This window comes from Amborella trichopoda, chromosome 9 (genome assembly GCF_054954075.1).
Source record: "Amborella trichopoda isolate Santa Cruz 75 chromosome 9, AtrichopodaSantaCruz75HAP2 v2.0, whole genome shotgun sequence".
Lineage (NCBI taxonomy): Eukaryota > Viridiplantae > Streptophyta > Magnoliopsida > Amborellales > Amborellaceae > Amborella > Amborella trichopoda.
The window spans coordinates 4798667-4815489 of NC_142344.1; the positions used below are offsets into that span (position 1 = coordinate 4798667).

A 16823-nucleotide genomic window follows, 5' to 3' on the forward strand; every position below is an offset into this window, starting at 1 on the left:
AAAAAAAATGAAAACTAAAAATAATAATTATATTAATAAAAATATTTGAAACCTTAGTTACACTTGTTTGTAGATTGACCACCTATTTGCATCCATCTTTAAAGATGGATGCGTTATACCTCTCTGGACCGCATATTGTAGAAATGTGGTCCAGCCCACATGCATGCAACGGTTCTACAGTAATATAATGAATCAATATTTAAAAATTATGTAAGGGATATTTATTTGATTTCAATCTTTGCTCTTCTAATTCCAATAAACAATTAAAATACAATATTTGAAAACACGTCTTGGAAGGTGTTTTTTAGTCCAATTAATGTAGGCCGTTTATTTTAATGAGATGCTTGGAGCTAGGCTTTATAATAATTTTTTCCTTTCTAGATTTTTTCGATAGTTTTCTTATCGTTAGATTAACAATGTTAAAAAGAAAAAAATTATTTTGAATAGGTAAAGGCCTAAATCTTGAAATTCATCAATTGGATGATATAGATTCATTGTTGGAGGGAATTAATTTTTACCACATCTAAAGTCCAAATTGAATTTTATTTTTGTTGAAATTGAATATTAAGATGAAGAGAGTGTACAAAATTTGAGGTCAAATAAATGCCATAAATATAATTTTTTAGAAGTGTTTTGTCATTATATTATAATAGCACGATGGCATGATATTATATATATATATATATATATATATATATATATATATATATATATATATATATATATATATATATATATATATATATATATATATATATATATATATATATATATATATATATATATATATATATATATAGGAAAAGATGAGATTAGCCCACTAGCTCATGTGAATATGTGAGCCTAACATCCCAGATTGAATCTGGGCCGATCTAATGATTACTAATATCCGGTAGTATTTGAATTTTAGTTTTTTTTCTACAAATCCAAATCACTTGAAATTTTAGGCGTGTGTTCATAAAAAATAGATGAATCTTCGAAAAATATCAAAAAAATATTTTTACATGAAATATGTTGACCAAAATACCTCCGAAAAGTTTCGGGGGTATTTTGGTCAATTTTTTAACAGATAATTTTTTTTATATATTTTTATTAGGTGCACCTTGATGAGAATAACACAACTAAAATTTCAAGTGATTTGGATTTGTAGAAAAAATAAAATAAAATTCAAGTATTATTGGACATCCGTGATCGTCAGATCAACCCAGAATCAATCTGGACCATTGGGATCATATGTTCATATGCGCTAGTGGGCAAATGGGCTAATCCCATCTTTTCTCATATATATATCACAGATGAAAATTCTATAAACCCTATGCTTTATGAAACAAAATAAAGCCTAACCTCAAATCCTTGTTTGAAAATCACTTTCGGAAACAAAATCTTCATGATTGCTCTAAAATTAATTTTCAACACCCACAAAAAAACTTAGAACTCAAAAAATGTATAGACCTTGTGGATTTATCAACATTTAATTTACGGCAAAATAGAGGGTCTAGATAATTAGTTACGATATACGCTATTTTAGAGCTTGAAATCCTAATTTTCTTCACAACCATAACGTTCAAGTCGAGATGATTGATGTAAAGGTTTTCCAAAACTTGAATTGCAATTTTTGATGAGGGCTACAGCCCTATCAAACCATTTTCCAATAGAACAAGGATTTATTAGAGGGATTTTAGGATGACTTAAAAAAAATTAAATAAGTTAAAAAATATAAATAAAATGGAAATTTTTTGTTGTGGGGAGGGAAGCCAATATTAGTACCTTCCTGGAGCTAGCTGAAAAATAAGGGAAAATTGGGGGGCTTTAAAACACTGTTTTAATACTGCCTTTGAATTTCGTGTGAGGACAAGCAAGCTGAAAAATAAGGGAAAATTGGAAAAGCATCGCACCACCAAATTGGACTTCAATCCTCGTACGAAAATGCAATTTTAGGGGAATTTACATGAAAAGTTTATGTACAAAATGATTAGAGCCGAGGTTCTAATCAATCAAAGTAGAGCCCACTCAAAAATTTCATTAGAAGAGGTTGTTTTGATAGCCAAATATCCTCAAATTGATAATCTCACATCAAGATGCATTGATATGAGAAAAAAATGGATTTCAAGTTTTGGAAATCATGTATTTTGTAATGCGTTTTTGGGCAGTCAATTTTCAAAATTTTCAAGTTTTTATAATGTATTTTGTAATGCATTTTTGGGAAGTCAATTTTCAAAATTTTCAAGTTTTTATAGATCTTTTGATCTACATTATTTTTTAAGCTTTAAACTTTCTAAATAAAGATGCAAACATATTTTAGGGCTATCAAAAAGATTTACAGCACCTTTGATAAAAAAAAAAAAAAAAAAAAGGAAAAGAAAAGAAATTAAAAGAGGGGGAATTTTAGGGGTAATGGGCTGGGACCTCTTCCATACGAGTCTGGCTCGGTAATCTTAGGGTTCTAAAACACTGGCCCTTCCTTATGCTACAAGATTCTCCTCGTAACGCTTTATTGGGCTCTTCTCCAAGAATATACTTCTTACATAAATATGCTTAACTTTGCTTCATAGGACGCCGGGTCTATTTGGGTATTTGAGAAAAGTTTTGAGGAAGTATCTCCCTACGCAGGACAGGGCTTCCCGCCTATTATCAAGGTTGAAATTGCCCGCTGCAAAAACATCCCATAAAAGGGAGGAAAAAGGGAGAATTAGGGTTTTACAGTTCATCGAGGAAGAAGTAAAATTTTCCAATCCTAATGAGGGAAACTGGAAAAGAAGGACTTGTAGTTTTCAAAACTTCCTGATAAGTATGCAATTTTTCGTCGACCAAGAGCAAAGTTTTCAACTTCTATTTGCAATTTTTCTTTCTTCCATTTTTCATTTCTAATGACTCGTTGTGTCTACAAAAATTTATAGAGTTTTCATAATCCGTATCAATCGAGCTTTTGTTAATTTCATAATTCTTCAAAATCAATTTGGTGTCATATTTTTCGAAGGCTTCTGTCATAGAAAATGTTGAGTAAGCTCAAAGTCGAGGAGCTTCGAGCTCAGCTGTCTAAAAGAGGCCTCGATACTTCTGGTACCAAACAAATCCTAGTAAGTCTTATCTTATTCCCTTTGTTTTCTCTTGTTTCCATAGGTTTTTTGGAATAAAGTTTGTTCTTATAGTTTCATTTCTTAGAATTTTCAGGAGCCTGCTAAAATGCCAAATGTGAAATTCCATTGATCAATTTTTCTTTTCTCTTTTTTTTTTTTTGAAAATGAATTCTATAATGGCACCACGAGTGATACTGATTGTTATTTTAGCCTTCATATATGTCAAAAGTCTTTTTCAGTAGTGTTTCTCTATATTGTAGGTGAGAAATCTGGTCTCATGTGTTATCCCCAAATATATATATATATATACACGGCTGGATAGTGAATACCTTATTTTTTACATGACAAATGGACACATTACCTCATTACAAGGATAAACACATTAAGCATTTCAGATTGATTTTGTTCACAAGCATGTTAAGTCTTCGAGTCTGTATATTTCCCGTTTAGACTTATTGTTTCTGTTTTTGTTTTTACTTTTTCTCTGAAAATCAACCTAAATTTTATTTCACTAGATTATTTGTTGACCAATTAAGCAGAGCAAAACTGTTTGCTCAGCGGACTAGACATTCATTTGAAATGTCGATTGTGAGAAACGTTCTACATTTATCTGCTTTTTTGTTTAGTACACAGAGTATTCGAATATCTTAATGGATTCACAATTATGCTTTTTCTCAGCTTCGTAGGCTTGACAATGCCATAATGGAGGAAAAAACTTCTCCTCCAAAGAAAAGAAAAAGGGAAGACAAGTTAACCGATCATGGTGATGAAAATGAAGTAGAGAGCAAAAATGGTAACTCTTTGCCCTCAAAATCTGAAATTATTAAATCCCCTAGCAACATGAATGTTCGTGAACTACGAAAGGAGCTGGAAGTTTGCCGTTTATTGACCTCTGGTTTGAAAAAGGAACTCATAGAGAGGCTCACAACTAGTGTGGAGATGGATGGAGATCTTACCAAAGAAGATGCTACAAGTAAGCAAATTCCTCCTTTGTTGTAAACTTGGTTTTTATGTCATGGGATTGATTTTTGGTCTATTTTCTTAGCCTCGTTTAAGTAGGTTTTAACAACTAGGTTCTTGGAACAAGATTGAGTTAAAGTTTTTTCAAAACCTTCATATTCGCACATTGTCAAATATAGACTACTGTTCTCCTCATGTTCAGTTGGAGAAATTCTCACATTCAGACTAGAAAGCCCTCTTGATACACCCTATTAGTATATACCCATACAACATGCTTGATGACTAGTTAAAGAAACATGGGAGAACAATGAGTTCAACACGGATGATGAATTTTTGCAAGCAAGGATCCTGCTTTTAACTCTTTCTGGACTTGAGGTCCTTGGACTTGGGGTTCCTTTTTAACTTTGTTTGGACTGTATCTATTAACTTAGAGAACCAGCAGTATGCGTTGTGGGAGATGGAATGCAGCTGTCTTTTGACATTCAACATACCTTTTCGGCTTACTTTTCCGAATTTTTTATTAGGTTGGGATTCTTCCTCTTCTTGGATCAACATTCTTGAACTTATTTGTGGGAAGGGGCTGATTTGAGTTGGTTCTTAATTACATGTAAACTACAGAGATGTTCATGCATGTCACATAGACAAATCAGGGCCATTGAGTTTGAACAGCACAATTACTAGAAAAACTTGAGATTCTTTGAACTTTTTGAATTTATTGGGTGGCGTGTTACAGTTTTGCTTATAGGGAATGTGCTATGTACCTTAAGACATGTTTCTTCAGTACTTCGGGTGGGAACCATATTGAAACTTTTGTGCCTTTAGCTTATGCACATGGACCATGATGGGAATCACTTCAACCTATTTGGGAATTATGCAAAGAACAGAAAGTAGTGGGCCCTATGACCTCTGAGTTCTGGAGTGCTGTGTTCAGCGCCTTTTCCAAACTTCTTGGACTGTTGAAATTTAAAATATTATCCCCTAGGCTTGCGCTGGAACATAATTGAGTATGCTATGTGGGTTGTTCACTTTCTGGTTGAACTTAACTAGATAATCCCAGATGACGGTTTATCTAAAAGAAAATAATGTTGAACTGCCCTGCAGTGCTAAAGCCTAAAACATCAATGCCACATAAATGACACCTTGATATGGAAAAGTCCTCTAGTTAACTTTCTTGTAGAATCAAATTTCATTGAACTCGAGTCCTTTCTTTTGTTAGATTTAGGCCTAGTGATGATGCCATGCGAATACATTATACATAGCTAGGGGCTGTTGCCCTCATAAGTTACTTGTTATTATCATTTTGAAAAGTACTATATTGATCAATGCCTAAACTCAAGAAACACCCCCCCCCCCCCCCCCCCCCCCCCCCCCCCCCCCCCAAAAAAAATAAAAAATAAAAAAAAGAAAAAGAAAAAGAAAAAAAGAAATTAACAAAAAAGAAAGAAAAGAAAAAAATAAGAACACTTTGGGTTTGACGCACAATAAATTTTGTGAATATTTGCATTGAATTAACTTGTTTTTAATGTATTTCCTCACCTAGCTGCTCAACTGGCATAAGGAAGCCTTTAAAGATTCCAATCATTGCTCCACTTTTCTCCCAATCTCCAAATGGAGTTTCAACTTTCATTTTATGAATTGACATGCCTTTAAGGACTCTTTAATCCACAATACACTGTATGCTGATGATACACTACATTCTTCTTGCACTCTTTTAAATTCTTTGATATCACAGTTTTGTTTCTCCCATTTTGTAATTCACATGACTGCATTGCTTATTATCTAGCAAAACCTTAATAATCCATGTTATGAATGTTTAACTTAAATGATCACAGTTCACGACGTTGATGAATGTAAGAAGGAGAAATTGGTCAAAGCAACTAAGAAGGGTGGTTCAATCTTGCATCAATGGCTTTCAGATGACATAAAGTTAGGCTACCATGTATTGCAAATAGTAAGTGGATCCTTTCTTGCAAATTGTACTGTACAAAATTTTTTATATTATAATGCTGATTTGTGCGTTACCTTTTTTTTTGCCTTCTTTGACTATGATCGTTGAAGTTTCCCAGCCATCTGATACTTGGATTTCTAGGTCATGCTTCTGTTTGTGGTATGGTTGGTTTCTGATGTTTTAGCTATGGTTGATTTACATTTGGGTTTACTTCTTAATATTTTCTTTACCCTTGACAGGGGGATGAAATCTATGATGCCGTATTGAATCAAACAAATGTTGGACAGAACAACAACAAGTTCTATGTGATTCAAGCTCTTGGTAGATTCTCCAGTCTTTCAAATGTATTATATTTAATTGCTTTACAATTCTCTTACCATAAAAGATAACATAAATCGGTCATTTTTTTTCTTCAAGCTCATACCATTGGTCTTGTTGTTTTGGGGAATTCGTTTCCTGCCTAATTCTTATTTGTAGAATCATTTTCTGTACACATCATTAATATCTCTTCTTGCTTTTGGTTGGTCTTATATGTTGACCAGAATCTAACATTGATCAAGCCATTACGTAGAGGCTCATTGCTTATTTTAAATTTTGTACATAATTGCATACCATATTGTGGTGTCTTGTTTTTATTGATTTATTTTGTAAATCATCACCATGGAACACAATCATGGACTCTTCTCCAACCTTTATGGCAATAATGTTTCTTCGATTTTCTCCTTATATTGGTTCACCCATGCTTATAACGTGACATATATTTGTTGCTATGTACTTAATGAATCGAAACTTTGGATTATCTCTTCTCTTTCTTTATTTTGGTCCCTGTCCTATTAACTTTGACATGATTTTTTTTTTCATGTGTATTTACTCAAGTCTTTGTATTTCTTGAAAATCTTTCTTTCGCTTGTGTGGTTAAGGCCTCAAGTTTTCAATAAGTAGTGAACCTATTTATAATTGGAATTCAAATTGAGACCTTTCTGAAATTTGTAGAAAGCTCCTGACTGCTCAAGGGTTGATATACCATGTATAGCTACTGAATTTCCTCATGACAATTGTACTTGATTTTCAAAACCAAATGCAGAAGCTGATAGTGGTGAAAAGTACATGGTTTACACAAGATGAGAAAGGGTGTGAGGGGTCAAGACAAACTATTTGGTCCTTGCACTTCACGTGATTGTGCGGTTAATGAATTTCAGTCGAAGTTCGTCTCCAAGGCAAAGAACAACTGGTCCGATAGGAAAATTTTTACTCCTTATGCAAAAAGTTACACTTGGTTGGAAATGGACTATAGTGAAGACACATGCAAAAACAAAGCAGACCAAGGTAAGATCTCATTTTACTCAAGGCTTTTACATAGGAAGCTTGCATTATATTTATCAAATGTGACTGGAACTTGCTATCTGACTGTGTTATTCTATGACAATTTTTCTTAGATAAGCACAATAACTGCATAGTTGCTGCTCAACCACGTAAGACAAGACTGCGTATTGCAGAATTTATTTCACTTATCTGCAATGTTAGCATGATGAAGCAACAAATGCTTGAGATTGGTTGGTAACTGATTTCTTTGTAAAAATAAGTTCGAAACCTTTTGTTTATCTTGTCTAATGCAGTAGTCACTTTAGGTTTTGTTAAAAATGTCATCTAATGAGAATCCTGCTAGTAGAATTTTGAATGCTTCCATGTCTACACTTAATTAGTGTTATTATTATTTTTATTGGAAATTGGGTTAATGACTTAATCAATGTGAATTGCCTTTTATGCTCTCTTACCCCTTCAAATATTTCCTTCTTTTGTCTAGGTTACAATGCTGAAAAGTTGCCCCTCAGGAAGCTAAGCAAATCTACTATTACAAAGGTAAGTCCATTGACTCATCTTTTGCATATTTCCTCTGCCACTTGATCTTTCTCCTTTCAGCTTGAAGTCTCCTACTTCTAGTTATCTATGAATGCACTTTGTACATTTCATTTCGGATAGTTAAAATCTCCTGTCCAATCTAAATGGTGGCTATCTTAATATGATGGCTGTGGTACTGGTCAGTGATGAAGTTAGTATTTTGCTTCACATAGAATCTGCCTGGTTGTTGGTTCTCAGGCTTGCTGTGATTGCAGTTACTATGCCATCTTTTAGGTTAGTATCCTTTTTTACTTGTCCTGTATCATGTCGTTGACATTCTTCAGGGAGTCTCTGAACTTAAGAATCAAGCTAACTGGTATTTGAGATTGTTGCCTCTGATGTGTGGCATTCATGGTGTAGCTTGTAAAGCAACCTACTCCTGCAAGTCACCACTGAGTCTCACGTAAAGACAATTGATCACCAGCCCAAGCACCCACATAATAGTCAGACACTGCCATCACAGTTTCCAATTCTGAGGATTCTATGGGTTGCATCCAGCAGAGGGAAACCTATCAATTTGTAGGCAAATGATATCCACATGAATGGTTTGGATTCTTATGTATTTATGGGGGCTTGATCATCTACTCATGTCTGTTCATTTCAATTTACAATTATGTTGATAGTAGTCTAGACTGGAGAACTGTGGGGCTACTCTAGTGACTTTTAGACATTTCTAGCTGGCTTTACTTCATCCTAGGTTTGTGTAGAATCTTCTATGCTCCTTAGATATCATAAATTATAGTCCTTGTGGTTGTGGGGATTGAACTTGGTGGATTGTAAAGAGAAACTATGAGCTCTGTACAACCCTTTCCTGGTGTACTGGAAAGCAACCTGGTGGTCCAGTCGACCTGTTCAGAAAAGAAAAGCGCCGCAGCACATCTCCAACACACTGCTTCTAAGCTACCATAAATTTCTAAAACAAATAATTTTGGTTTCTAGACACTTTGCAGTTTCCCCAATTCAATGAAAAGAAAATTGAATCAGATCTTTGACCCTGTCTTTTACTCAAGAGAGTGGTCTAGACTATGCACGACTTGGTGGCTATTTATGCCTTCAGATCCATCTAATGCATAGGCACTTTAGTCAGGCAGCTGCCTGTGCAACGGTGGGTGCAAATTTATTTCACTCTGGCTCTAGGTGGCACCTAAGTTGCCACTTGGCTTCTTATTAGTACCATGCTCTTTGCCATATTGCTAATCCTCCTCAGTCTGTCTTTTGCTAGAAACCACAGACTGTTGCTGTTGCTGTCCTCTGCTTAGTTTCATTTGTGAAATCCCTTCTCTTACGTTGGATACTGCTCTGCATGCATGAGGACTACTTGTGTTCAGATTAAGCTGAACACCACCTTGTCAAAGTTGGTGGTGGCACTCTTATGGATGTCTTTTATAGGGTTGCTTTGTATCCTCACTCAGGGTCTTTGCATAACTTGTGTGAAAGCATGGTATATCTGCAGCCTGTCCAGCAATTGAACCCTACAGGATCTCGGTCAAGCACCCAAGAAGCCTTGTGTTTGGGGTTCATACTCCTTGAGAGTTGTTATTTTTGTGAAGGATTTTGATCGTGGTTTGAGGCTACTATGCTGGTGAACTCGTCATCAGCAAAGTGTTGAGGCTTTGGCTGAAAATCATTACACCCCTTTGAATAGCCATTTCATTTGTTGCATTCAAGTTGGTAACCTTCGCAGTTGGATTTTGGATCAATGGTTGTGTAATTGGGTTTCTTAAATCTTTTGTGCAAATCGTATCTGTCAAGAAAGAAAAAAGGGGAGAAAAGAAAAAAAAACTTATTGTGCAAATGGTGTTATAGTATCAATTAATGAGGTTGACTCGTACTGTCCTGTCTGTTTCTCCCTTTTACAGGGATATGATGTATTGAAGAGAATTGCTGATGTGATTGGACAACCAGATAGGCTCAAACTTGAGCAACTGAGTGGGTATGTATTTAGTACATTACAATGCTAGTCCTTATATTCATAGTTGCATGACAGAAATCTGGAATTTCTTACATGAACATTTACCTGAAGAAGTGTATGCTGAAGTCTTTGGGTTGCGATACCTTTGCATGGATCTTAGATTTACTATTTCTTTCTATGCATTAGATTTATGATATTAATGCTGAGATCTTGCACAAACAAGAATGGATTATTAAGGCGATACCTTCGCCTGATTAGTTGAGAATAAGCTGAATTTACCTGTGACTTCCTTGAACATTTCTTAAAAAGTATGGTGATTTATTGAATAAAGATGGAGATTGGAATACCCTACGAGTTCTTTCACTCTGAAATGACAGCATGGTAAGAGAGGTTCTTGAATCCCTATTTACTGTGACTCTACCCACCTTTAATGCTAATTGAGTTGAACAAGTACAGCTTCTAACTAGAAAGGAGGCAATGAGTCCAGCACGGCCCATGGCAGCATTTCTCCTCTTCAGTTCCAGCCGCTGTAGGAATCGGGCTTGGACTTGATTGTTTATCACTTGATGTCAAGCAACACTACATCTCAAGTTCCATTCCTAGTACGGAACTACCCAGGAAAAAATAGAGGAAAAGATCCAGCCGCTGTTGATCTTTGGGGAAAATAACCAATTTAAAACATGCTTATGTGTTTTATTTGTTTTACACATTCAGAAGTTATTTATTTCTTAGATGGTCATGTGCTGATTGTTTATGTAAGGAACTCCAATATTTGATGATAGAATTGGTTTTTTGATTCATTTTGAATTCCAAATCTGTATTGTGCTTTTTAATTTTGTCTTTCATGTTTTTCGTATTGTAGGAAGATCCCCTTTACTTTTACTATGGACGGCTTCATAGTGAACTGGTACCACTTGAAGCTGATTCTCAAGAATTTTCCTTGGTAATCCATTCTGTACTGAAGCTTAAAATATATTAAATGCCATGATGTGACAAAGATTTTCTTTCTTTCCATTGATTTCTAAAAGAGGAGCATTCATCTAATGCCTGTATCTCTCTTTACCTTTCCATGTCGTTTGGTGGATTTGCTTCTTTTCAAAGTGCTAACGAATGGATAGTATGCAAATGAATAGCCTATGGAACAATATTTTGTTGTTTATTCTGATGGTGTCACACCAATTCTATGGGCACATTGTTTTAGATTTCTGCCCTTATATATTCATACTCTGTACTGTCCCATGTTCTTCGACATGCTACTTGAGGCATGCAGATTTCATGTTCAATGCATAAATTATATGCCACAAGTTAGTGATACACTGATCCTATATTCCCACTAATTAATAAATGATTCAAACTGAATTATTTGGCGCTACTGTGCTAATAATTTAGAACCGGTAAAATTTGACTAGAGTAAAGGTTGGTAACAATGACATGTAGAATAGCTCGGTTTCATGAAGGTGAAGGTCACCATTAATCGAGTTCCATTCCTTTGGGCTTTGTTTTTCACTGATTTACTTTGATGTTGCACAGTTGAAAATTGTTGATTGTCATTTGATATTTCTGAGTTGATGCCCAGGTATTTTTCTACATACTAATAAGTATCTCGTTCTATTGAATTTGTTCCATTTTTGTGCTACAGGCCCCCAAATATTTTATGGGAATTCTGCTGGTTATTATGTTATGTTATGTATCTCCATTTTGTGCAAATGGTCTCCTTTCAGCACACCAATGTGCATACGATGTTCTCTTGTGCATTTCTCTATGCATGTATGCATGTATCCATGTATCCATGTATTGAAACATGTTCTGTAGGTTAAAGTGCTGCTAGAGAGATGCGCATTGAAACAGTATCAGCTTGACACATCTTTACGTCCACATTGTTTGATTAGTACCTTCTTGTGTTTTGGTAGTTTCCTGTGTTTTAATTTTTGTTCTCCTTTTTCTTGTTTCCTTTTTTGGTTCTGATTAATATTGACGTTAGCCTTTGATGGGGTCTTAATTGTGTCTCTTGTAATTTTCTCGGACATTTTTTTAAGGGTGTGGTATGTACAAGGTGGCAACCTTACTTGTAAAAGTAAGGTTGTGACGTTCTACAATGTCATTTTAGTTGGATAGTGTAGATTTGACATATCTTTAACACTATACCAAAAAGTAGCACGTCTTTTAAGACAATGTCAAATGTAGATTTGACATATCTTTAACACTATACCAAAAAGTAGCACGTCTTTTAAGACAATGTCAAATGAGTAGTGTAGATTACTACTCCCTTACTTCTTGCAACCTTATATAAACTTTTTCTCTTTTTTTTAAAACCCAAACAAATTTATCGAATATCCAGATGAATGCCATCCTAATAATTGTGTAGTTTTTCACATGCTTTTGTAATTGTGTAGTTTTTCACATGCTTTTTGTAATAAATATTCCATCATTTTAGATGGCAGATTATTGAACAATCTGTGATGGAATGTTGGTTCTTTCTTTTGTCAGATTGAGAAGTATATGTGGAATACTCATGCTGAAACACATTCCTATTATACTGTTGATATAGTATGCTTCTTTAAGGTTTCCAGAGAAACTGATAATGAATGATTTAGAAGGTGAGGACATGATTTGTTGCTATTATTATGTCTCAATTTCTCTGAACAATCATGCCCAATTCGTCCCTCTGCCTTGTTATTTTTTTCTGCTTTGCTCAACAGATGTTGATTTTGTTTGATTTATAGTTGCAAGCTACAAGTTTATGGCTGATACAATTTTTTTGCCTGGTTCCAGTTTTCTAGCACAAAAAATAAACTGCTCTTGTGGCATGGTTCTCGACTTACAAACTGGACTGGAATTCTCTCTCAAGGTTATTCATTTCCGTAAATCTCTACTTTGTGATAAATCTTTTCAATTGGTCCGAATAGGTGTTTTGCCCATTTTATACCATTTCATACAACCTATCACATTGCCCTTTTCTTTTTCCTAATACGATAAGAATAGTGGTTATATAATCTTTGACATACTAAAATAATGGTTATATTAAAGTGAGGTAAGTTTTAACTCCCTTATTTCGTACCTTCTCTATTAAAATGAGTGAATTTGAAAATGCTGAGTGCTTGGTATTCCATGTAACAGGACTACGAATTGCTCCTCCAGAAGCACCTGTTACGGGTTACATGTTTGGGAAAGGTGTTTATTTTTCTGACATGTTCTCCAAAAGCTCAAACTATTGTTACTCATCTCATTCATCTTGGGCTGGAGTGCTGCTTTTATGTCAGGTTGTTCATGGAATTCTCATGGCAGTTAAACTGGGTTAGATTTGTTTTAGTCTAGCTGGCTAGATTTGTTTTTGTCTAGCAATACCTTTACAGTTGCACAACCATTGAAATACATGCTTTGATCACATTTAGACTCTGCTTTCCAGGTTGCTTGAAGGGAAGCTAAGGTCTCTCTTGTTCTTCATTATTTGTATATGCATCTGATAGTTTTCTTCTATTATATGGATTTTTTTGTCACACTCACAGAAACACAGACACACCTCTTGCGAGATATAGAAGCAAGGCTTTGCTTGAATGTATATATTTGGTGTGCATATGCCTTACCAGCACAGACTATCTAATCAGATTAATCTCATGCATGTTGAACATTTCATCAGTGTTTCTTTCTCATGTAGGCATCATCAGCATCAACTACTGAGTCAAATGTCAGAATACTAGCTTTATATACACTCAAGAAATGTAACTTTTTACTATTTTAGCAATTCCCTAATATGGTTTAATGGAGCAGTCAGGGTAACTATTGACTTAGAATCACAAGATAACAACAAAGGAACCTTTTTGCTAGTAAGTGCATCTCATATGCTTCATGTAAATATATCAGATTGCAATGACACATCGGATGGCTGCTAGCTTCTGAAGTAATAAGATCGAGGATATTATGGTCACTATACAGATTCTGTGGTACATAACTGAGCAGCACGATCTTATTCTCATGTATATATTTTGACTAGTCTACAGCCTGTACGATGCACAGTCTCGCCGAATCAAATTATGAATAATTTTTACCTTTTACACTGATACAAAATAATTCAAATAATAAAAGTTTCAATTACAAATTGAGAAAAATTTGAGAATTTATTAACTTATTTATTAGGACTCTACTATTGAAAGATAAACTACTGTTACTTTTCATAGCCTATATTTTACATTGGTAATTTTTCTAGAAAATATTTCAAAACCAGAGAGTAAAAGAAGTCATAATTTGAAAAAGAAAATCACATTAATCTTTTCCAAAATTAAACTTAAAGAAATTTTATTTAATCTTATATTTGTATTGAAACTATATTCATTAGGACTCTATAAAGAAAGATTGCTGCTCTATCCCTTGTTTTAAATTGGCAAAACTTTTAAACAACAATAATTCATAACCAAAAAATAAAAATTAAGAAAGTGTAATCGTTTTTATTTTTTACAACTTTAGAACAAGTTTTTTTTTTTTTTGAGAAAAAACTCATTGATCCTATATATGTCTGGAGATTTATTAGGAATGATATTCGTACTTTGAGAGAGCATATTGCCCAAATCTTGATGCCGTCTTAATTCGGATTGTCAAATAGCAATAAACCTATTTGTATCGGGATTCTCTTTCGAAGAGGAGTAGATATGGCAGTTTCTTTTTCCAATGGTTATGATCTAGTCCATTAAAACAGAACTCTATGTTTGCATAATTACGAGGAACTTCAGAAGAAATTCAGTACATGTGGTTCAAATGTATACAATGGAAACCCACATACATATATAAAAATCAAATATCAGGGAAGATCCAAGCAAAACTAGGATGCCACTTTTTAGCGTGTCAAGAACTTGCAAGCTCTCTGAAAGTCCATTAAATTTGCAACCACTTCACTAAAAATCTTTCTGAACTTCCCTGCATTTTGTTGAAAGATTAAACAGATGGGGCCTTTTCTCTTTTCTTATCACCCATTTTTTGGGCAATTTCAGCACCAAAGGAGTCGGAGCAACTGCCCCGATCCTTCAGGTTTCCGTGTGCTTGAGGATGGTGTCATCGTGCCCCTGGGAAAACCAAAGAAGCAGTCTGGCCCTCAGGTATTGCTAGTCATTATTATTAACAATATTTTGATTGCATGTTCCTTATGTAAGTTGTATTTTATTTTGTGATCTCATTGTCCTTCCATTTCCAGGGAAGCCTGTTATACAATGAGTACATTGTCTATAACGTGGATCAGATTAGGATGAGATACGTTCTTCAATTAAATTTCAATTTCAAGCATTGATGGCATTGCATAAGGTATAGCTCATGGGTGATTTTGATGTTGTTATCCATGCTGTAACTGTTGTCTATATTTATCATATGGAACGCTAAGAAAGAATCAGGATTCCTGGAAAGGCCTGATGGTTTTTGTTCAGAGTGAGTGAAGGCAACGTGGCATTCAAATTGCTTGTACCTGTAAATATAGGAGAGAGAGAGAGAGAGATGCCCTCACCACTTGTTTGATGCTCAAAAGGGATAATTTAAATTATTTCTAGGGGATAAATTATTTTTGGGTCAAGAACATAACCAAGCTGAAGATATTGTATGCTTATGTGCGAGCATATCGATCATTCACTACTTCAGGTGAAACCCCAAAAAAAAGAAAAAAGGAAATGATAAGACCGCATACCTAAAAAAATAAAACTTTCTATAAAAGGGAATAAAAACTTCTACAATTTTTGGATTGTCAGATTTAAGTGTTTAGAAATTCAAGATTCAAAACGTTTATTCTAAAAAATACTCATCTAGGATCTCAAAATTTATTATCGAAGAAATCTTCTTAAGTAACTCTTTTACTTGAGAAATAATGAAAGTGCAGACTTTATTTGGACAACTTTATTAGACAAGGCCCCATGGCACTTGCAAATTTGAAGAAACACTTCCCCCAATAAACTTTGGAGCAGCCTACCGTTCAACTTCAATCTCCAAAATTAGGAAACATCTGTGCAGTCTATGATTTAGAATAGTTGATGTTTTAAGTATCTTTTGATAAATGTGTGAAATAAATAATTGATATTTTAAGGGTATTTTGAAAAATTTATCCAAAATCTTGCAAGTACCTAAATGACCTAATTGCAAATAAGTAAAATCTTTGTTAGTAAAATTATTGATTTAATCTCCTCATCGATTTTTTGAGGTGGTTAACCCAATGTATTGGGACTTGGACGAGTAGACTCGGGCTCAATTGAGTTACTAAGTAAGGGCAAGCTCATTGTACACCTTCCTGTAAACAGGGAGGTGTACAATACTCACAGGCAAGTGCACTTGGCAAAGTAGTAATATGCTCAGTCGAGTCTTATCAAGTCAACCTACGTCTTGGCAGCCTTTGAACTGCATTTTTCATTTGATTAATGCATTTATTGTTTTCCCTTTAGAAAAGATTTTGATATTTATAAAACTCACCCGACCACCAAATTGATCAATGGAAGCTTTAATTTGAATTAAAATCTGTGGTTTTTTGAGTTTGTTGCATATGTTCTTGGGCCACATCTGCTTTTTACTAGATTTCTCATCAATTACGCATCCAAATATCTTGAAATCAAGTTTATTGGGAAGCTCTTTGGATCCTCTTCTGGGTTTGTTGTTTTGATTTGTTTGATTATAGCAAAAAAAAAAATCTGGCTTGAAAGCCAATGAACTGTTGAATACAACTGTGTTTGAGCCATGCCCGCCTTTTTATAGATTTCTCATCCTTTACTCATCTAAATATCTTGAGACTAGGTTAATTATGAAGCTTTTTCAATCTTCCATATATCCCTTGTCTTGATCTGTTCTATTATATTTAAAAAAATTGATTGATCTGGCTTGAAAATCTATGCTATATCGAAGAAGAAAGTTTTCCTAAACCATGTTTGCGTTCTAGATTTGGCATCGTTTACTCATCCAAATTTATGGAAATCAGGCTCTATGCTCTTTGAATCTCTACATATTCCTTATATTGATTTCTTTGATTATGTCAAAACAGTTGATAGATCTGGCTCGAAAATCTCAGGTC

At 34.4% G+C, this 16823-nt stretch overlaps 2 protein-coding genes across 9 annotated transcripts; both read left to right on the top strand.

Moving 5' to 3' along the window:
* The first annotated feature begins 2413 nt into the window (after positions 1 to 2413).
* On the top strand, positions 2414 to 6306 carry LOC148780319 (poly [ADP-ribose] polymerase 2-A-like). Of its 7 annotated transcripts, XM_088847281.1 has the most exons (7): positions 2574 to 2788; positions 2978 to 3077; positions 3756 to 3870; positions 3984 to 4050; positions 5870 to 5988; positions 6096 to 6144; positions 6225 to 6306. In XM_088847281.1, the coding sequence occupies exons 3-7, from the start codon at positions 3868 to 3870 to the stop codon at positions 6230 to 6232; spliced, it is 246 nt and encodes an 81-aa protein (XP_088703407.1). In that variant the 5' UTR covers positions 2574 to 2788; positions 2978 to 3077; positions 3756 to 3867; the 3' UTR covers positions 6233 to 6306. The 7 variants fall into 7 exon arrangements, with proteins under 7 accessions (XP_088703402.1, XP_088703401.1, XP_088703404.1 ...); XM_088847280.1 differs by having other exon boundaries at positions 2558 to 3077; XM_088847277.1 differs by having other exon boundaries at positions 2560 to 2788; positions 3756 to 4050.
* Positions 6307 to 7097: 791 nt separating this feature from the next.
* On the top strand, positions 7098 to 15347 carry LOC18445416 (poly [ADP-ribose] polymerase 2-like). Of its 2 annotated transcripts, XR_016041081.1 has the most exons (10): positions 7099 to 7311; positions 7422 to 7538; positions 7790 to 7845; positions 9744 to 9817; positions 10659 to 10739; positions 12284 to 12393; positions 12569 to 12644; positions 12914 to 12967; positions 14779 to 14883; positions 14979 to 15232. XR_016041081.1 is itself a non-coding variant. In XM_088847274.1 (9 exons), exons 1-9 carry the CDS (start codon positions 7107 to 7109, stop codon positions 15069 to 15071), a joined length of 861 nt encoding a protein of 286 aa, XP_088703400.1. In that variant the 5' UTR covers positions 7098 to 7106; the 3' UTR covers positions 15072 to 15347. The 2 variants fall into 2 exon arrangements, 1 of the variants encoding a protein (XP_088703400.1); XM_088847274.1 differs by lacking the exon at positions 12284 to 12393 and having other exon boundaries at positions 7098 to 7311; positions 14979 to 15347.
* The last annotated feature ends 1476 nt before the right edge of the window (positions 15348 to 16823 follow it).

Bases quoted from the DNA above. Each gene is read 5' to 3' on its own strand.
- LOC18445416 (XM_088847274.1), top strand. From the start codon at position 7,107: ATGAGAAAGGGTGTGAGGGGTCAAGACAAACTATTTGGTCCTTGCACT. The intron at 9,818-10,658 runs GTATGTATTTAG...TTCGTATTGTAG, and splicing joins AAACTTGAGCAACTGAGTGG to GAAGATCCCCTTTACTTTTA. The intron at 12,645-12,913 runs GTTATTCATTTC...TCCATGTAACAG, and splicing joins GACTGGAATTCTCTCTCAAG to GACTACGAATTGCTCCTCCA.
- LOC148780319 (XM_088847275.1), top strand. From the start codon at position 2,994: ATGTTGAGTAAGCTCAAAGTCGAGGAGCTTCGAGCTCAGCTGTCTAAA. The intron at 3,078-3,755 runs GTAAGTCTTATC...GCTTTTTCTCAG, and splicing joins CTGGTACCAAACAAATCCTA to CTTCGTAGGCTTGACAATGC. The intron at 4,051-5,869 runs GTAAGCAAATTC...AAATGATCACAG, and splicing joins TACCAAAGAAGATGCTACAA to TTCACGACGTTGATGAATGT.